General features: G+C 44.8%; 1 protein-coding gene across 3 annotated transcripts; it reads right to left on the reverse strand.

Annotated features, from left to right (window-relative positions):
• Positions 1-379: 379 nt before the first annotated feature.
• On the reverse strand, positions 380-16,740 carry VRK3 (VRK serine/threonine kinase 3). Of its 3 annotated transcripts, none has more exons than XM_079952407.1 (14): positions 16,469-16,740; positions 14,756-14,883; positions 12,982-13,128; positions 12,507-12,653; positions 11,762-11,814; positions 10,698-10,764; positions 9,199-9,283; positions 8,534-8,636; positions 7,036-7,128; positions 6,419-6,551; positions 4,841-4,961; positions 3,959-4,017; positions 1,371-1,519; positions 380-859 (listed from the first exon to the last, which is right to left on the reverse strand). In XM_079952407.1, the coding sequence occupies exons 1-13, from the start codon at positions 16,570-16,572 to the stop codon at positions 1,371-1,373; spliced, it is 1,389 nt and encodes a 462-aa protein (XP_079808533.1). In that variant the 5' UTR covers positions 16,573-16,740; the 3' UTR covers positions 380-859. The 3 variants fall into 3 exon arrangements, with proteins under 3 accessions (XP_079808533.1, XP_079808534.1, XP_079808535.1); XM_079952408.1 differs by having other exon boundaries at positions 16,623-16,734; XM_079952409.1 differs by lacking the exon at positions 16,469-16,740 and adding an exon at positions 15,740-16,184.
• Between the last annotated feature and the right edge of the window lie 649 nt (positions 16,741-17,389).

Consider the following 17,389-nt stretch of genomic DNA (forward strand, 5'->3'; position numbering starts at 1 on the left):
AGGCAAGACTGATAGCTGAAGCATCATTCAGCTGGCTGGTGGTATGTCTGTTATGTAAATTGTGAATCCAGGCCTATGTATTGAGCTAAAAACCTGCTGTGTCTGCTCTTCAAATATTACGCTGTTTCTGCACACCAGAGAGGGAGGAAAAGGCTGCTTCTGTTCTAGGAAGCAGAACACAAGGCCATTAAAAAGTCCCTTACATAATTTCACTGAACCCCCCCTCTCCTTGTGAATCAAAGCAGGGAAATGTGTGAACAGTAAAGAAATATGATGCCAGCTCCTGAATATTTCCTGCAGAAGAACCCAATGTCGTGTGTCTTTGTTGCAATGAGCAAAACCACAAAATACCGCCCATGAGCTCACCCAAGATAGCTGATTACAAGATCACCAGAATATATATCTTTATTTAATATTCTTATTAGACTTTACAATACCTTCTACCTGATAAAAGTTCTCCAAGGCAGATTAGAATAAAATAAAATTAAAATACTATTAAGACAATGAATGTAAGATTGCGGTTTTCCCTCCTTTCAAAACAAAACCAAAGCAGCCATCACTATTTACAAGGTAAAACACATGAAAAACAAATTGGGGGATTACTGTTTTAAAATACTGCTCAAGCAGTTGTCTATAAAATAGGGATATGGGATTTACGGTAACCAGAATTCAGTGCTGTGCAGCAGGATAGGTTTGATTCTATATAAGGTCACAACAAAGTCCTAACAAACAGCTGCAAGAAATTCCACTTCCCTCCACTTTCCCTTTGTGAAAAAATAAGGGAAATTGTGCTTCCAGCCGTTCCAGGATATTCCAGTGGGGTTGACTCTCTCTACCATCTTCTCTATGTATCCCAGATCTGCAAAGCACAATAGGACTTGTTACTCTTGCTATGCTGCAATTTGTTACTTCAATGTTTACCTCCTATGTTACTGGAAACCTAAATAAAGCCTAAATACAAGCTACCAGATGACAAAGGTTTGTATCTGTTATCAGATTCGGCCATCCAGAGTACAACCTTTGCCTAAAGCCAGCTCACAACTTAGCATGACAACAAAGACATCTGCTACAGGGCAGTAAGACAGCACACTCTCTATAGCTACTTCAATGGAAAAGTCATCTGTGGACATTGGTAGGGAAAATATAACAATCGATATATTAACTTGCAGATCTAGCTTTTCATCTAAAAGCTGTCAAGGTTGCATCTCTGTAGCAAAGGGACAACTCTAAAAACTTTGTAGAACACCCAGACCACAAAACAAGGTGTTTGTACCCAACACACAGGCTTGCCGCTGCCATGTCTAGTTGCGACCTGTGTTTTCTCAGAGAGGTGAAAGCTGAAGAGAATGCAACCAGTATTAGCACATTACCTAGGGTACCACCCTGAGATCCACTGAGTCATAGGCAGATGTTCTCATCAGCTCAAGAGGCCTCCTCAGAACAGTGCGTAGCTCTTCATAGTCTGGCTTCTCTTCATATTTCAGGGACATCACTTGCAGCAGGTAGCTCTTCAGGGCTTCTAGAAAAGGTCAACATGGTTGTCAAATGAGACTAGCCGGCTCCTACAAAGCAGTCATTCCAGTATTCCCACATGTTGTTGACCCAGATGGCATCTGAAAATGTGGCTGACTTGGCTCAGCTGTGGGCTCAATACCCTTCATGGAGACCACGTTGCAACCATAGTGAGCTCATAACGAAACCACAAGCATCAAAGAGAGCAAGCTAGATGTGTTATTTATGTGCTCACAATAGTTTTATCCTGGCCTGCTATGTAAACCAGTTCAAGGCACTCTAGCAAAAATTTTAAATTATCAAATTAAAAAAATCACCAAATTACAGTAAAGCAACTTTACGGTATGGTTCAAACCAGATGGAACACACGGGTAGTAAAAACCTACTTCTAGAGAGCGCCTAAAAACACTCGCTGGAAACGAAAGGCCTTACCTGTCTGTAAAAAGACAAGCAGCCACAGGGCTGGAGGATGATCACTTTAGAAGATCATTGTAAAGGTGATCTGACATTATCTGACATCCCACATTATCTGACAGCAGAGCTGGAGAAACAGCACAGGTCGCCTGGCTCCCAGCCCCTTTGATAGGTCCATCAGAACCTAGGTCTTCAACCTGTGGGTTGGGATTGTGTGTGGTCTAGAACACGCTCTTCTGATGTGACACTCATTTTATCAATTTTCATGGGTGCAAAGTGGCAGAAGAAAGGCAAGAGCCTTTTTCAGTAAGAAAGGCTTTTCTGGCCAGCTGTATGCCCTACTTTCCTATAGCTGTGCCTGAGGCGTGGAAGCACTCTATGGAGCAAGGAAACTATTTCACTTTCCAGTCTGTTTCTATGGCTTTCTAGACTTTGTTCAGGATGGAAGTATGCTGGGGACTACGAACGCAGAAGTGTCTTCTGCAGAACAGAAACAGAATAAATCTACCCCACCACATGCAAACATACACACACAGAGCTCCCCACATTGTCCTTCCCTTATAAGCTCACTAGAACACACGCTAAAAAGCAATTTGTGTGAGGGTGTATCATGAGTATAAATATTGTTCACTGTGGACACACTGAAATTAAGATCTGAGCTGCAGAAACAATTCCATGAGCTGTCTTGGGATACAACCTTAAAAGTTAAATTGGATTTCAGTTAGTAAAAACAACAACACCAGAATTGGCAAGTGAAGCAGTCATCCCTGCCATTTGGTACCACCTAACTTTATGAGCATCGGGACGCAGGTGGCGCTGTGGGTTAAAGCCTCAGCGCCTAGGACTTGCCGATCGAAAGGTTGGCGGTTCGAATCCCTGCGGCGGGGTGCGCTCCCGCTGCTCGGTCCCAGCGCCTGCCAACCTAGCAGTTCGAAAGCACCTCCGGGTGCAAGTAGATAAATAGGGACCGCTTACCAGCGGGAAGGTAAACGGCGTTTCCGTGTGCGACTCTGGCTCGCCAGAGCAGCGATGTCACGCTGGCCACGTGACCCGGAAGTGTCTCCGGACAGCGCTGGCCCCTGGCCTCTTAAGTGAGATGGGCGCACAACCCCAGAGTCTGTCAAGACTGGCCCATACGGGCAGGGGTACCTTTACCTTTACCTAACTTTATGAGCAGGCTTCTCAGCAATTGTGACCCTCAAAACAGTTTAGCGGCACAAAATTACTTGTAAGCCTTTCTGATGTCACCTTTCAATATAATGAAATCTAGAACAACACTCAGGTGTCCCACTGAAATTGTGAGTCTTTTTTAAAGAAACAAAAATCACTGGTTTTCAATAGCTTCTCAGCTTTTGGGCTAAGAACAAGTGTAGAAATCACTGGCTTTCATTTAGTAGCAGTGCTAAGATAACACTGCATTAAGTATAAATCAAAAGTAAATATATGAAAGTGGGCCCCATGGTTCAGGGTCAGAGGTGGGTCTCGAATCTGGACCAGTTGAAGGCCACTGCACTAGAGCATATTGCCAAATAAACCTTTACATGGACATTGCAGGGGCACTGATGTTGGAAAGTGTCAAGAGAACGAACGCAGCAGGAGTAGAAATCTTGGTGCATATCACATTGGCTATTTCTTTATGCAAGGAAATACAATCCCTCAGTGTTGCTATCAGACCAAGCCAGTTAAAACTTCTAAACTGGTCTCACTCAAGTCATTACCCCCTGTACAGGGAAGCTTTCATCTCACAGGAAAAGCAACTGCTGGACTGTCTCAGTAAGAGCTTTGAGAGGCTGTCTATGTGCTTTGTGTGAGGAGACAAAAAAAGGCACACACTAGAACAAGTCATATTTAGGACAGCTTTGATGGCTAAGGAGAATTAAGAGAAAATGAAAGTGAATATGGGGACCTGTTTACCAAAATCATAACAAGTAAATAAAAATGAGAAAATAATAATAAAAGGAAGAAAATGAGACATCACAACACATACCACATGGTGACCCAGAAAGCTGGGGTGCAAACGTGAAGCTCGTACCTGGATTTGATTTCCAGTCAAAGGAGAGACTTGGAGACTTGATAACATCTGCTTTGTACCTACAACAGAAAAATTGGTGAGCCCCTCAAAGAAGAGGTAGAGAAAAATAAGGCTGAGTTGATAATTTTAAAAAGACACCCTTATTCTCTCCTACTCAAAATTCCCCAAATACAGATGCACAAGCTAGGGCCCATCTTGTAGGTTGGGTAAATGTGATATTTGTCCCACACTGTGCACTGCAAGTGACACAATAGTTGTCAAGCAGTTAGTTACCAGACTCTGCTGCTGCCTTCAACCACGGGTGTCAGCCAGTCTAGAAAACAATGAAGCTTGATGGCAGTTTCAAGGAACAATATGTGTTCTCTAACTACTGTATTTACTCGAATGTCATGCACATCTTCTTTGGCCTAATTACGTCGCGGAAATTAGGGTGTGCATTAGATTTGATGGCACATTTACATTCGCCAGCAAATACTTTTTTGGTTTCAAGGTTTTGAAAACTGAGGTGCGCATTAGATCTGATGGCGCATTAGATTAGCATAAATATGGTACTTTGGGATTGTGAAGGAGGGAGAGTATAAGACCAGCAAGGAGGCAGAGCCAAGCACCAGTATACCAAGTGAGGGAACTCACAACGGCTAGTCTTGATGACTGTTGCAACTGACCAAGGGAAACCTATACTAATACGAGTTTGAAAGCCCTAGCACAAGGAATGGGGAATCTATAGCCTTCCAGATGCTGCCGGGGGCCCAGCCAGCATGGCTAACAATCAGGAGGGATGGCAGTTGTATCTAGCAGCTTTCAGCTATCTACTACAAGTTTTCTTTTTCACGTAACAAGAACAGAGAGGTGGTCATGACATCTCCCATGCACAGCGCACACCTTTCCTTCTTCTGCATGACCACACAGGGACAGTCAAGGTCCTCAGACCAGGGAAGACATCTGCACAGCCACTTCACTAGACAGTAACCCAGAGACTCAAGATCACTACGGCGAGATGGAGCTAACAGGATAGAAAAAGAAAGCATATCCAAGTATGGAACATCAATAGCACAGTACAGAAATTGGGGTACAGCTTTATAATCACAGTGGCTCACATGGACCGCAGTCACGTCTTGGGTAAATCACTGCCTTATCATGTGCTTCAATTTTCCACTATTTATTTCAGGGTTTTACTTGCCTTAAGGTCTCCAGGCAATTAATAAAATCTTACAACACCTCCAAAAGACAGACTGTAACTAAGATGATCTCTCTGCATCTCCTTTGCTCTGTGAAAAATACCAATCAAGCAACTGAATGACGACATTTATTTGCATATTACCTAAATATAGAATCCTTTTTGCAATAGGAAGTAGGAAAATCACACCCACACCAAAGCACATTTAAAGCACATTTCTTCCCCAAAATGATCACAGGAACTGTAGTTTCTTAAGGGTGTTGGAAATTGTAGCTCTGCGAGGGATAAACTACTGTTCCCAGGATTATGCGGAGGAAGCTATGTGCTTTAAATATGGTTTAATGTATGGTGTGGATGTGACTGAAGTGCAAGAAAAGTCAAAGTTTTAAAAATACATGAGCTGCCTCTTGCTGTTAGAACATAAAGCCAACTTCAACATTTCCTTTTTCCTCATGCACAAAAAACAAAATAGCCTCAAAAATTAAATATGCTAGCCTACAACCCAGCCAACTAGAATTAGTCCTTAGTGATTAATCACTGAGAGCATGTAGACATGGGGAAAAGTAAGATATTGACTGCCAAGAGCAGCCTCTCCCAATATGTTGCCTTCCAAATACTTCTGTGCTACAACTTGCACAATTCCTGACCATGAGCCATTCTGGTTGGGGCTAAAGGGAAGTGAAGTCCAAAACATCTGGAGGGTACCAGGCTGGGGAAGGTTGGCCTAGAGGAAGCACAAAAGCATGGAGATACAGTGACCTCTTCAAGTGCACAACAAGTTAATGCCACTTTTGGATTGTTGCTGTGCAGTTAAAACTTACTTGGAGGCCGGGTGTAACAACCCCCTCCCCCCCCCAAAAAAAACCTGGGCATTTTGTGATAAGGAAAGTGACATGAAAATGCACTGGAAAGTGTGGAATAACGCTTGATGCAACATTGTCTAACCTTCCCGCAAACAAATCAGAATGAAAGTTCAATAAAAAGCCAGTGTTGCTGAACCCTCTCCATAAGCAAAGTGTAAATGAAGCAAGGTGAGTGCTCAATAAACAGGTCATCTCAAAGCTTTTTAAGAAGAGGAGAAGCTGGAGGCCAGGCAAACCGGAAAGCTTTATTCCACAGGAATAAGGAAGCACTTCTTTTGTGCAAGGGACCAACAAGTTAGTCAGAGAAGGGCCAGCTCTTGGAGAAGTATGATCAAGGGCACAGGAGAAAAGACCACAGACTGAATCAAAACAATGGCTTATACACCCAGTCTGTTTCTACAGTGCGACATTATCACCCACCGGCTCCTTTGTGGCTATCAATGCTGATGAACTCTATGGTGCCCTCGTGGAGTGTCCTGCTGCCTTCGCATTCAGGTACATGCTTCCCCCCAGGGCTGTACCGGAAAGCAAAGCAGTAATCTGCCAGGGTGATCTGGGGGAGGAAGAGGAGGAGGAGAGAGTGACCCAACAGCAAAAAGACAAATATCTACCAGCCTGGCCTTGCAAAGCACCCCTTAGTATTTGCTACTCAGCAACATTTGCAATTGCCTTGTGCCCTTAAGCAACAGCCAGGAAGGCACCAAGGTCAGAATGAATGGAACCAGAAGGTGCAGTCATAAGAATCACTTCTCCCTAAGAATCACTGCGCCTTCCATGCTATGCAGTAAGAACGTAAAAGGAAAGTACATGCTTCTCTCACACAACCTAGAATGAGCAATAGTCTAGGGTTTGCAGGCAAGATGAGAGGAAAAGGAAGGAACTTTTTGGACTGGCTATTCTTAGCAGGAGGGATGGAAGAGAGTCTCTTATGTCTATACTTGGGGGAACTCTGTAGAACAAAAATTATGTTCTCCTATCCTACAGAAACACCCTTCAGCAAGGACACATTCCTTGTCTGTCCCTGCTCCATTCCTTACCGCAGCAAGGTCAGCTGGATTCACATATATGTGCTGAGCATTGATGTCCCCATGGGTATACTCATTCTCATGGAGGAACTCCAGAACATCCACCTAAAGACAAAATTGAAGGCAGAGGAAAAATGACACCTTTGGAATGCCTGCATTTCTCAGAGTTATTCCTAAACAGAGTATTTTCTGCTGGTGATGGCGCATGGATCTTTGCCATATAGCCTCTGGAAAAGCACAGCCGAAACATTCACATAGCATAAGCCACTCTATGTCTGTTCATATAGAACTGTACTCCTAAAATCCATAGGCACAGAGCTGATCATGCCACATAGTGTGAAGAGAAGTTCTGTAAGGACTGGAGATAATTACCCAAACCCTACTGTGCAAACAACCTGAGAAAGATCCTGCACAGCACTGCACTCTAGTCATGCTAATTTGCAGTTCTGAGGACCAAGCTTAAATGTGACAACACAGCCACATGCAACATTAAACTCACAGAGGCTTCTCCCCTGCAAAACACCTTCAGGAAGGGATTCATTTTGATTAGTGTTTACCAGATTTAACACTCTGCCTGGCAGAGTCACTGTATCTTCTGGTTCCTTCTCTCCACAACTGCAGGTGGCAACTACTCTCACAGAGCAGCAGCCTTTGCTTCATAGGGTCTGCTTCCTCCCATCTTGCCTGACCTAGGAGTCAAGCTCCTGAAGTAGGCCCTTGGCTTCAAAGCCCTCCTTCTCTGAAGAGAAGGGAGAAACATTTGAGAATAACCCGAATCTTTGAAGGAGGAACATGGTGTTGGCTATGCAGTCCAAAGCTCAACCCTGCCCAGGTACAGATGGGAGAGGAGCAAAGCAGAAAAAAGGGGCTTGTGGGTAGTGAATGAGCAGGCAGAACTGAAAAATGGGTGGGGACTCTCTCTCCATTCTGCTGCTGGGTGCGTGGCAGGGAGGAGGAGATAACTGAGGCTAATATTAATGGTTCCATCTACCGGACCAAGAGGGAGAAGTAAAACCTTCCTCCTCTAAAGGAGAAGGGTGGGCTGTTGTGCAAGATTCTTTTCCTGTCATCCAGTTGTTTGCAGCTCCCCTCATCAGTTTCCAGAACTTTTTTCATCTTGGAAACACTGGCTTAGAACTCTGCAGGGCACTTGGTAGGGAAGAAAGTATGAGGGGTAAATGAATTGGGTGGGAAAGGGTTAAGCATCATCTGCTGCGCCACTTCTGACGCAAATCTCATCCTTGCAAGGCCACTTTGCAAGAATGGGGGAGGGGGGCAACTGTCAGATTTAAATACAGCAGCATTGTATTATTTCTACTTAAAAGCATAGCTTTGATCAAGGATGAAAGGAATGAAACTACTCTCCAGGTTATTCTTGTTGAAGCATGGCAATCACCCATAATTCCCTGGGCCCAAAGCTGGCCTGCAGTGGCAAAAAAAGCCTCCGTTTTACAAAGAGACTTTTTGAGAAGATTCCTTTTCATCCATTCTCCTTTTGGGCGTTTCATACCAGTCTGACTGCAAGCTGCAAGGCTGCTTTCTCCGTCATCTTGTTTGCACAGTCATCCAGGATGGACTGAAGGGAGCGGCCCAGATAAGAGAAGACCAGGAACCTGCCAGTCAAAAGAGATAACACCGCAGCATGTGAAGTGTGCTATTTGTTAGAGGTTTGCATCCACTATTGTCAAACCTCTAGTACCCACCCCTCCATCTGTATATAAACTAACTCCTCTTCAGATCTGTGGACAACAAGAACTACCAGTAATCAGGATCTATAATGGGAGAAATTAAATTTATTTCAGCTCACCTTACTGCAGCACTATGACCACGACCACACTCCCTAAGCTAGCATATTCAAAATGCAATACTACCAGAGATCTTAAGTAGAAGAATTCAAAGCAGGAGGTAGACTGACAAAGAAAGTCAAAAGCACAAAAAAGAGGCTCCGGAAGTAAAATCATAAAATCAATGTCTAATTTGCTCTTCTGGGAAAATAGAATAGCAATTGAATAAAGAAAAAGGGTTCAGCACCAGAACAAAAGCGAGCCAAAGGGATTTTGAGAAAACAGCAACATTGATGGTGAAAGTAAGATGAGATAGCATAGCACAGAGGAAGGATTTGGTCAGTAGAGGGAAGGATGGCTCGCAGGAGTTCCCATGGCAAAGCTTCCTAACCTGTAGTTACTATTGTGGAGGCCAAAACCAACGCAATTAGGGATCCCCAGCAGTGGTACTGAATGCTGTTTCTTCCACTTCTCCACTACAAAGAGAGACAGAGAGAACATTGGTCTTACTTCTGTTAAGTGATTTCCTTGTCCATGTTGCCTCCTTCCACTCACTCCAGAGGTCAGGACTATGTTAATCAGGATTGTGTTATGCACAGTGTGGAAGAGAGCGCCACTCCCCATTTCAAGACAAAGCTAGTTCCAGTGCTATTTTTCTAGAAAAAGAGGCAGAACTCACCATGAATACCTCCCTTGTTCTCTCATAATGGCAACAGCCCTCCCCTGAGAGGTGCAGGAACTGAGTTTCAGAAAATTCAGACTGAAAAAAAGCCCTGACTAGTTTCTAGAATCAGCCTACTAAGGCTTAATAATAGCAGAGGGAGAACAAGAAAGACAGTAACAGGAAGATTAAGGGATTTCTGTAATAAAACATCACACGTCTTTTTTTGGGGGGAGGGGGTTCATCTCCATCCATCAGGACCACCACTCCTAATACTAGGGCTGATTACAAGCTGTCCCACCACCTCTTCATCTAGCCAGAGCTCCATGGGTCCTCCTCAAAAGTCTTGGGAAAAGGCATCACTTCTTCACAAGGCTTACATAAAAGCAAAACAGAGACGTAGTCAAATTTGACTGGACTTAACCATCCAGGGGTCCTTTACCTTTACTTTTTATAAAAACAACAACAGACAGACTCCAAGAACTCACTGGTGAACCCTGTGTCCCTCTCCTGAGACACAGTCTCCATCTACACTATAAGTTTAAAGTAATACCGGTCTCATGCCACTTTAAACTGTCATGGCTTCCACCAAAGTTTGTTAAGGGTGCTGAGAACTGTTAGGAGGCCCCTTTTCCTTTCACAGAGCTGCAATTCCCAGCTCCCTGGGGAGAAGGATTGGCTGTAAAACCACTCTGGGAATTGTAGCTTTGTGAGGGGAATAGGGGTCTCCTAATAACTTTCAATAGGGATGTGGGTGGCACTGTGGGTAAAACCTCAGCGCCTAGGACTTGCCGATCGCATGGTTGGCGGTTCGAATCCCCGCAGCGGGGTGAGCTCCCATCGCTCGGTCCCAGCGCCTGCCAACCTAGCAGTTCGAAAGCACCCCCGGGTGCAAGTAGATAAATAGGGACCGCTTACCAGCGGGAAGGTAAACGGCGTTCCGTGTGCTGCGCTGGCTCGCCAGATGCAGCTTGTCATGCTGGTCACGTGACCCGGAAGTGTCTGCGGACAGCGCTGGCTCCCGGCCTATAGAGTGAGATGAGCGCACAACCCTAGAGTCTGGCAAGACTGGCCCGTACGGGCAGGGGTACCTTTACCTTTAATAACTTTCAGCAACCTTAAAAAAAAAACTACAGTTCCCCAGACTCTTTGTGGAAAGCCATGACTACTTAAAGTGGTACTATACTGCTTTAAACATATAGTCACTATAATGACTCATCAATTCCTACCTGTGGCTTTCTTAGCAGCTCGCTGCATGAAGTTCTGTTCATTGAAGAGCCGTCCATCTTTGCAATCCTGAGAAGGGAGAGAAACTGGCACCGATATTCTTTTTATTGCCTCACTGCACCTCCCCACCCTGCACTTTAATTACCATGTTAAAGCGATCCTCTTTACATAGCTTCTCTAACACTCAATAGACTTCACAAAGGCAAGTAAAGAATTCCATTTCCACTTTACAAATGGGAGAAATCAGAGAGGAGCAGATGTAGTAAGTTAGACCAGAATACAACCAGGAATGTCATCCCAATGAACCACAGTGCAGTTATTATAATACAACCCACATGTGACAAGCATTAGGAATAGAATTTGGGTCGTATTCAATGCTAGTCCTACTGAGAGTAGACACACTGAAATCTATAGACATAGCCCATCAATTTCATTGATCCACTCAGAGGAGAACTTGGATACAACCCTGTGTGTTTTTCTTTTGTGTATGAGTGGTGATTTGCTTATTTTTTAAAGAAAGTTGTCAATCCTTATAGATAGGAAAATATAAAAACGTTAAGGCTCTGATGGTCACAGAATGAAGCTACTATGCCTTACACACAGCTCCTACCACTTCAACCATCGGGAGATAGCCAATGTTAGCAAAACTCAGAGAAGACACATTGAAACCAATCTACTCATTAATTTCAATGGCTCTAGTTTGAGCATGACCAATGTTGGGCATCACCTAGCACCCAGTATCCTACTTCTATTGCCATTCTAGGCTTAGCAGCCTCTCTCTGTACCTTGCCTTTTACTAGTCCTGTTCTTGAGAAAAGACTGTGAACTCTTCTTGTAAAGCACAAGAGAGCCTGGGTGCTCTGACCTGCTTCCTCTATGTATAATTTCATACTTCAAGTCCTTCTTTGGGTCACTGATTATTGGAACTATTTGGAAGAGACAAGCTCCAAGTCCTCCTGCTGTGTTTGCCTTGTTGTACCTTTGACCTACATCTTGCCAAGCTCAGATCTCAGTTCCAGCACATAGAACGATCTAGGATACACCTAACACAGAGAGCTGAACTCACAAGTTTGAGGGAGTATTTCAGCTGGGAACGGCAAGCTTCAGACGCACACATTGCTGTGAAAGGATGGAATAAATTAAGGTTAATAGGTGACCCAGGAGATCTGCACCTACTGTACTATATGGAGACCAGCAGGTTAACTTTATTTCACTCTTGTTATATGGATACAGTACCACCTTGGAAACAATAGGTATCAGAACACTTAAATATGCTGAGCAAGGAGCAGATCTGGACAGCAAAGCCAGCACTGCACCCTTTGGACACAACCTTTGTATGTCCACTGCAACCACAGCAAAGGATTCTAGGAAATGGTTAGCACAGATCAGAGATAGCAGTGTCAGCAGCTCAGCATACATACAGCATTTGGCAGGGCGGTGGGGAACGACACCCAACTTGTCGAGCTACGTTGACAGTTAAGACAATGAATGACAGATTATGAAGATATGGTTATGACAGACTTCCAGTTTTAGAAACCAGGAAAAGACCATTAAATAAACTGGGATATAGATTTTATTTGCTGAAAACTTACAACTAGGCAGTTTTAGTCAGTGTTTTATTTTTGCTGTTTTTCTGCCACTCATTTTTTTTTTGTTCCTGCTGCCAGTTGATTTGATTTGATTTATCTATAGGAGCAGATATAGCCCTTTAAAAAAACACCTTAAGGGCAGATTTTCCTTAATAAAGTGGGACACAGAAGAGGTGGTTGCATTCTCTCCAGAATCTAATACCATGCAAGCGCATATTGTACCTTCATACATCAGTCCATAGTCACCCTCGCCCAGAAGTTTCCCAAGCTTCCATTGCTTGTTGTTCAGGTCTGTTAGGATCTCACCCTCTGGGAGAGGTCTCACGGTGGCACTCCTGTCTTTCCTGGGAGATCGGTAGCTGGGCTTTGCTTTACAAGAGAGACACAAGTATTTCTTACTTAGATTTGTAGCCCACTGTGCTAGGAATTCAGAGTGGGGACTCACTCTGCCCCCAATATTGCTCCCTTTGCCCTCAGTATTGGGATGTGTAAACTAGGAAAACTAGTTCTGGGGGCAAATTTCATGAAAATGGTTAGCATTGTGATAGCAATGGGTTTTAAATAAGAAAATACAGAAAGTGAAGCACAATAGGAGTTTGTGCAAAAATTCAAAGCCAGCCAGCCAGCCAGCCAGCCACCCACCCACCCGCCTGGAATCATCACCAAATACAACCATATGCAGAGCTAAAATCCTCACCTTTTGCCTTTGGTGATTTAGTAGGTGATACAGAAGGTGACCAGCTCCATTTAACTGCAGAAGAAGCATTTCCTTTGTCTGGCAATATTTCTGCCTTTTTCTTTGCAGGAGACCTTGGCAGCTGATCTTGGTCTTCCTGGCTTAGCCCTGGTAAAAGGTAGCACTGTCAGAACAACAAAGGTGTTTACAGGCAGGCGAACTGCCTTTACTCATAGATCTGCAATGGTTGCTTATTTGTTACCTGGCCAAATTCAAGGTGTTGCTATTCCTTGCTTCAATCTGCAGAACTGGTACTGTCTGGTTCAATGTTTTTATATTGCTGTAAACAGCTGTGATATATTTTTATGATACAGTGGTATATAAATAAAAAATTCCTTCAAGTAGCACCTTAGAGACCAACTAAGTTAGTTATCGGTATGAGCTTTTGTGTGCATGCACACTTCTTCAGATATGAAAGCCCATACCAGTAACTAACTTAGTTGGTCTCTAAGGCGCTACTGGAAGGATTTTTTTTATTTTGTTTCAACTATGGCAGCCCAACATGGTTACCTACCTGTAACCGGTATATAAATATTTTTTTATAAATAAATAGATTTTATAAATACTGTTACAGGTACCAAATAATACCCGTTCCACACTTGTATGAAATTGGAACTCCCTGTCTATTGACATCAGACAGGCACCCGGTCTAGGGATGCCATATTTTGAATAGCAAATTAGAGGACACATCTGCCGACTTCTGCTTTTGACTATGGATCGCTGTGATGACTCTCACAGGCAGGGCTAGCTGCCTGCGGGGGGGGGGGTGCTCCAGCGACGGTAGCCTCCCAACCCCCTGGTGAGTGGCATTTGCACCCCCCAGCAGGCGGCGCTCGCATTTTTTACAATTAAGTGGTATAGAAATTTGGCTAAATATCTTTTTACAATATTTGGGCAATACGGTATACCCACAGATATACTGCCCTGCTGCTGCTATAGTAAACCAGCTGGTCTCCTGTCACCCCATGGCGGCAGCCTGTGGGAACTGTGGGATGGCTTGGCAGCAGCAACAACCAAATCTTTAGGTCACAAACCCACACTCGCTGACCCCATCATCTTAGTTACACTGCCTCCACTTCTGATGTGTGTATATTACGGATGCAAGTTCAAACTCACAGATTGGAGCTCCCCCTGCCATTGTTGCTGAATTACCACACAGGAGACAAACTACCTGCTTGAGAAAGGGGCATGGGTGGCAGGGCAGGGAAGGCAGTCTGGCAGTGGTACTGAGCAAAGATCTGCTTAACGCTGCGATGACTGGCCCAGCTGCCCTTAAATAAGCAAAATCTGAAAGGTGAGGGAAGGCTCCAAAAGCTGGTGCTGGGCCCTGTTTACCATTCCTGTCTACGATCTCTGAATGGTTCCGGCTCTTAACCTTCATCTCTCGAAAGCAAACAAGGACCCATGTTCATTACTGGGTGACAAAATGTCATGCTTATAACTAACTTCCCTGCAACTATTTCCACTTGACAGCTGTTGGGTTAGGGGGTGGATTGGCAGACAGTGAATTCCTAACAAAATCAGGCATAATACGGAGATCAGTATCTTAGATTTAAACATCACTCACTATATGGGTTTACATCTCCTTTTTGTGCCATCCATTATCCCTGGCTAATAAATGTGCTTCATGTTAAATAGGAACAATAAGTTAGGAGGTCTAGCTGCAAAGGACTTTCAGCTGGGTCATCAGATAGGTAATGTTTGTCAGCTACCACATTTGACTAAACATTCCTACCTTTCATTGAAGAAGTTGGAGTGATCTGCATGCCCTCTTCTTCTGCAGGAAGTCTGGCCCCACAGGAGGCACAAAAGTTAAAGGATGCCTCAACCCTCTGTCCACACTGCGGGCAAAAATTGACCATTCTAGAAAAACAGTGGGAGAGAGAAGAGGGGAGTGGGTGAACATAAATAGCTGCAAGCCTCAAAATTGGAAAGTGATATTCATAATTTGGATTTGGTTGTGAATATTTTGATAGGGTTCAATTTACTGACTATCTAAAACTCCAAAGGCAATTTATAAGAGCAAGTAATTAATCTTCATGTGGTAAAAAGGAGTGGGGAAAGCAGCAGCTAATAAAATGGGGGGGGGGTGCTTTGGGCTTTTGTGTGTGTGTGTGTGTGTGTGTGTGTGTGTGAGAGAGAGAGAGAGAGAGAGAGAGAGAGAGAGAGAGAGAGAGAGACACCAGGTAGAAACACATGCATACCTTAAGTGCATTAGAGTAAAAATGGGAAAGACGCGCAATTAATAAAATAACCCAAGGCCCCTAAAACTTATTTAATATTCCATCTTAGTTCACATAGTTCACCTACTCATTTAATCCCTGCAACAATCCTGTAAGGCAGGTTAGGTTGAGTGAGTGCCCCCAGATCACCCAGGGAGCTTTATTGCTGAGTGGGGATTTGACCCATGCCCTAGTCTTGACACTCTAACCTTTACACCACACTTGCTCTTTAAAAACTTTTAAAGCTGCAATGGCAGCTAAGGGGGTGGGGAAGCACCAAGACAGACAGTCCATGTTTTTGGAATGTTTTTAATACATTCTCTCTCCCTCTCGTGAGCCATTTTATTTTATTTTAATTGCAGGGCAGGGTAAAGGCAGTACTGTGCGCCAAAACACATTTCACTAAGGTTCCAGTTTTGGTTTCAAAACACACATTTTAAAGGGGCAACAAAGTGTGCTTTTAAAAAAAGAAAAGAAACAAGAGTAACCTGGCTTACCTTCTTTTTTTTAAAGAAACACAGCAAATAAATCTTACACGTTAAGAAACGTTATGAGGTGGCCACCCTCGCCTTCGGATCCAAGTGACCCTCTTTCCCGAAGTCACTTCCCCTCCCTTGTCAGGAAGGCGGCCCTGTTTAGGGAAATTTTTTATTCGGTTGGAAGCCGCCCAGAGTGGCTGGGGAAACCCAGCCAGATGGGCGGGGTATAAATAATAATTATTATAATTATTATAACTCATAATCCTCCTCGCTGGGAGGCATTTTGAGCCACCACGAATTCTGCGAGAGAGCGCTCCTCTTCTATTTATTTGTTTCAAATAAAAACAGATCGAAAATCCCGGGGGCAGCCCCCTGCAGATCCACACCACACTCGATCTAAGACACATCCCATCGGACATCCAAATCTCATGGCTCCCCCCCTCCACCCCCAAACGGCGCTTGGTTTAAGGGTGCTGGGAACTGTAACTCTGTTGCGTTGGGTGAAACTACAACTCCCAGGATTCTTTGTGGAAGCAATATATATGACATATGGATGTTACAGAAAACATCGCTGTCTTATTCTGGAAGGACGTTGCTACTACCGGGCTTTTCCGGCTGCAAGAAACTAACGCGGCGCCTCTCCCGCCGCATAAACAGCTTCACACAGCGGCGGCGGCGGCGGCGGCGGCCATGCTGGGCCACACGGAGCTTCTTCGGCTCCCCGCGACTGCTCGCCTTCGTACCCACCCAGCGCCGGCCTTCGCCCGCTTGTAGGCTGGAGCAACAGCGGCAAAGGAGGCGTCTCCCTCTTCGGCCTCCGGCCTCTTGCGTCCTTTGCCAAACCTGTTCATGTCGCTTGCAGTGGGGCTCCGGTCTGCCTGGGAAGAAGGAAGCCCGTTACCTCGTCCTGCCCGGCCCGCCGACCTCACGGAAGCGCCCCCCGCGAGTATTTCTCCTGGCAGGCCGCCTCCAGCGACGCCCTCAGGCGGCTCAGCTCCTCAGCCCGCAGGGACCGCTTGCAGAACCTGCCCGGCCGGTTCATACCTGTGGCGCTTAATCCCCGTTTGTTCATATTCATCAAGCGCCACCAATCTTTCACGCGTGTTTTACTCAGTGGGGGCACCAGGAAAATAAAGCAAAATCTGGGGCTTACTGTATTTCTAGGTGGGCAAGAAATATGCTAAGATATCCAAAAGAAAAACAGTGTATATGTTGATGACAGGAGTCCAGCAAAAGGTGCGCGGGGCGGGGGGGGGGGAGACTTGCTTCCCGCTCTGGCACAACACCCATAGTCTTACCCCATTTATTCTTTTATATGGGGGTCTTACTCCAAGGTAAGCACATATGGGATCGCAGCCTTCGGCCCTTTAAAACTAGCCGGAGGATTGTACGCAGAGAGGAATCCCAATTTGGAGATGTTTTTGCACTGAGGACCCTGTTAGGGATATGGTTTGAAGCGGCAGGGTTTTATCCTCTTGAAGAGAAAAACTTTAAAATTGTTAGTTGGCATCCATCCATCTCAGGAGACGATGGAAGATAGCGCCTTGGGGAGTCAAGCCGCTGGAGAGTTAAAGCGCCTGCTGTGGCTGTAGAGACATACAGGTGAGGCATGTTTTATTGCAGATGATGATGGCATCCAGTTTGCTGCTACAGGTGCGCCATGGCATT

The sequence above is a fragment of the Podarcis cretensis genome (assembly GCF_951804945.1).
Source record: "Podarcis cretensis genome assembly, chromosome: 14".
Taxonomy (NCBI): domain Eukaryota; kingdom Metazoa; phylum Chordata; class Lepidosauria; order Squamata; family Lacertidae; genus Podarcis; species Podarcis cretensis.